Source organism: Lithobates pipiens, unplaced genomic scaffold (assembly GCF_037356315.1).
Source record: "Lithobates pipiens isolate NorthernLeopardFrog02 unplaced genomic scaffold, aLitPip1_a1.2 Scaffold_13, whole genome shotgun sequence".
NCBI classification, from domain to species: domain Eukaryota; kingdom Metazoa; phylum Chordata; class Amphibia; order Anura; family Ranidae; genus Lithobates; species Lithobates pipiens.
This window is the reverse complement of record NW_027507718.1, coordinates 140,175,413-140,178,909: the sequence shown is the minus strand read 5'-3', so window position 1 is coordinate 140,178,909 and position 3,497 is coordinate 140,175,413. Positions and strand designations below refer to the sequence as shown.

At 37.2% G+C, this 3,497-nt stretch overlaps 1 protein-coding gene across 1 annotated transcript; it reads right to left on the bottom strand.

Annotated features, from left to right (window-relative positions):
- Positions 1–1,701: 1,701 nt before the first annotated feature.
- On the bottom strand, positions 1,702–3,297 carry LOC143975863 (zinc finger MYM-type protein 1-like). The gene has a single exon (XM_077478418.1). It carries the CDS (start codon positions 3,295–3,297, stop codon positions 1,702–1,704), a length of 1,596 nt encoding a protein of 531 aa, XP_077334544.1.
- Positions 3,298–3,497: the final 200 nt, after the last annotated feature.

The following is a 3,497-nucleotide window of genomic DNA, read 5'->3' as shown; positions in this document are numbered from 1 at the left end:
GTGTTGTCATTAGGTTCACATTCATGCGCTGTTGGTCCTGTCATTTTGACACCCACGTCCAGGGGCGTAACTAGAAATCACAGGGCCCTATAGCAAAATGTTGTATGGGGCCCCCCTGCAAACAGCCCCCTCCACAAAAAAAATTAACTAATTCCATTGAACAACAGATTACCACACTCATGTGGCACAGTACCCAGGCAACAGCTTATTTTAATTTTGAACAACAAAACAAAAATTTAAATAACCATATAGTAAATAAAATGCAAAATTCAAAGCATTGTGTGTACTACTATTACTCTCTTATACTTACGTTTAAAGGGAAAACAACGCAAACTGCACCGGTTTACGAGGAAAATTAACAGGATGACAACCTTGTAAGGGAAGGAAGAAATTAGGTCTTCCATTCTATGCACTTTAACTTGCCATAAAATTCTTAATTTTTGAGTTTACACCTACTTGATTTAGATCTTGATGCTTAACGTGCATATTTTCAACATGTCTTTAAAAATAACCAAAGGAAAAGAAGCCATGGTTTCAACAGCCAACAGCCAAAAATAAGCCAAATGTAAGGCAACAGAACATTATAAACAGTCAGTCAACCTGAAAAAGAGTGAATCTTGATCTAAAATATGAAGATACGATGATGATAAATGAACAATATCTTACTATTTTTCTTTTATTTGATTTTATCCATTTCTCTCCAAAGCTGTTTTCCAACCAAACAGGCAGTGCGGAAGCCAAAAACCTGCCATCCTTTGATTTAATTGACTAGAAAGGTGTAATTTGTCATCAAACAGGAAGATTTTGTTGGGTAAATGGGCAAGGTCTACACATACTTTACAAAAGAGTGTATGCAGAAAACTAATTTTCGCTGGATTAAAAAAAAAATTTGATTCACATAGGATGAAATTTTGCCTGATTTGCAATGCTCAAAGAGGGCACGTGGGGCAGCTGTGGACAGCTATGTAAAAAGAAATATATTGGTTAACCAGCCAATTCAACAACTGAGGCTAGTTAAACAAGTAAAGTGGAACTCTAGCCAACACAACAAAGTACAAAGCTGACATACATATAAGAATTCAGACAAAATATTTACCAAATACTTATAATTCAGTTCAGCCAGTTTTCTGTTTTACACATCAAAGCGATCTTAGAAAGCCAGTCAGGTGTGCACCATTTTACCTTTGCCCCCTTCTAGGTCTGCTCACTCAAACATAAGCTGCCAATTCTACCATGCATTTATTCAAATATTTGCCTAAAGTTCCACTTTATTATTTGCCAAACTGGAACCAAAGGGTTCTATTTATAACATATTTCCCATGCTCCTCAGCTTCATCTAATAGTCAAAATACAATATTACATTCCATAAGTTTGACCTGAAATAACAAAAAACAAAGAACGTATCTTTTTGTGCCAAGTGGCAAAAATAAATGTTTTGACATTTTTAGAGGGTGAATGGTTCTGCGAATAGGTTATAAATAGACCCCATGGTTTAACCCAAATAAGAAAGGCTATAGCTGGCAACAGAACCAAACATGAACTTTGAAAACTCTTCCAACTTGTATACTCACAAAACACCACAACTTAGAAAACACGTCTGCGTGCCTTCAATTCTGCAAAAGTGTCCACAATGTGGTTTAGGTCCAGCCGTTTTGCTCTAGAATTTTCAATGCTTAGGATAGCAAGCCCAGAAAGTCTTTGCTAAGACATAGTGCTTCTGAGATAATTCTTTATAAGTATTAGTTTTGAGAAGGATCTTTCTGCTGAGGCCACTGTCACAGGTAGTGTTAGGAATAAAAGCAGCGCTATGCACACATCAGGGAGATTTGATGAAAGAGCGCTATTCTCAACTATGAGCAAACGAGCAAGATCCTTCACAGAGGACAATTTCTGAATATCCTCTTTAAGTGCTGATCTAAAACTTAGAAGCTGACCAGCAAAAGTTGATGAGAGGTCTTTTTCATACTTTTGTTGCAGGTTTGAGGCAGCTTTAAACAAATCATCATCCGATGCTGATGCTAGAACTGCAGGTTGAATAATTTCAAAGCGCTGAACAACCCGATTAAGTCCCTGGAACCTGTTTGACAACTGGTTTACTATTATGTCTAAGCACCTATAGAAAACGTTGATTTTGAAACGTTCTTCAAGGTCCTCTAACCTCTCATCAACACACAATTCATCAAAATGCTTTCTGACAGTGCGAATTCGTTTTGCTTCAAATCTGGGGGTAATATTCCATTTTTGTGCAAGCAATACAGCATTATTTCTGGCTTCCCCAAAACTGTTTCTGAAATTGGATAGCTCATCCAAGGCTGTCTTAATTAAATGAGAAGCTTTGGACAAGTCCATGCTCTCTGACTGGAGGAGTTTAGATAGAGAATTTATGCTTGAGAATATTTTGGTTTGTAGAACAATTAGAAATATAGATTGGAAGGACTCCAATTTTTTTTTCAGCCCCATTGCCTCTTCTCTTTCACTTTTTTTGGTAGCTACAAGACTTATTTTTGATAGCGCTTTAAGCACATCTACAAAACGAAAACGCAAGGCAAGCAGCGACTCATAGCGAGATGACCAGCGTGTGGGACACAATTTCTTGAGTGTAACAGAGGATTCGCTGGTAAATGAAGACAGGATCTCCCACCGCTTTCCACTGTCCCCAAAAAAATTGTGTAAATGTTGAACCACACCCATTAAGTTTGAGACCTCTGTAATCTCTGCCACAGCATCTTGGAGGACCAAATTAAGATTGTGTGCTGCACAATGAACATAAAGTGCATTTTCCTCTCTCTGCAAAATTCGAGTCTGCACACCAGAATAGATTCCACTCATTGTGGCAGCGCCATCATAGCCCTGACCACGGCACTTATCCAAAGAAATTCCTTTATCATCAATAAATGCAAGTATTTCTTTTTCTATACCTGCAGCACTTTGGTCATGAATAGCATTAAATCCAAGAAATGCCTCATGTATGTTAATTTGTTTTGCTCTCGTATTTGGATCTCTTTCAATAGAAACATATCGGAGAACCTGGCTCATTTGATCACATTTAGAGATATCTTGAGTAGTATCTATAATCAATGAGTAAAACTGTGCATTTTGCACTTCAGACAAAATATCTATGACTTCATTTTGAATTTTTGGACTAAGGTATTTGACTTTTCCCTGTGGTAACTGTAGCAATTGCTTTAATATGGGATCATACTCAGCTAGAAGCTCAATTATTGCCAGGAAGTTTCCACTGTTGACTTCTCCTATTTTTTCTCTGTGGCCACGGAAGGCCATGTTATTCATAGCCATAGTCAAGGTGACATTCACAATTCTATTTAAAACATCTCTCCAAAAGTTTTTTTCTTTTCTTAATTGTTGTTCGTTTTCCTCATCAATTGTTCCCTTTTTACGCCACTGATCATATATTATGCAAGAATCTATATGAGTTTGAGATGTTTCATGAACCTGTATTTTTGTTGACAAGCCTTTCCATTTTTGTATCCCCTTTG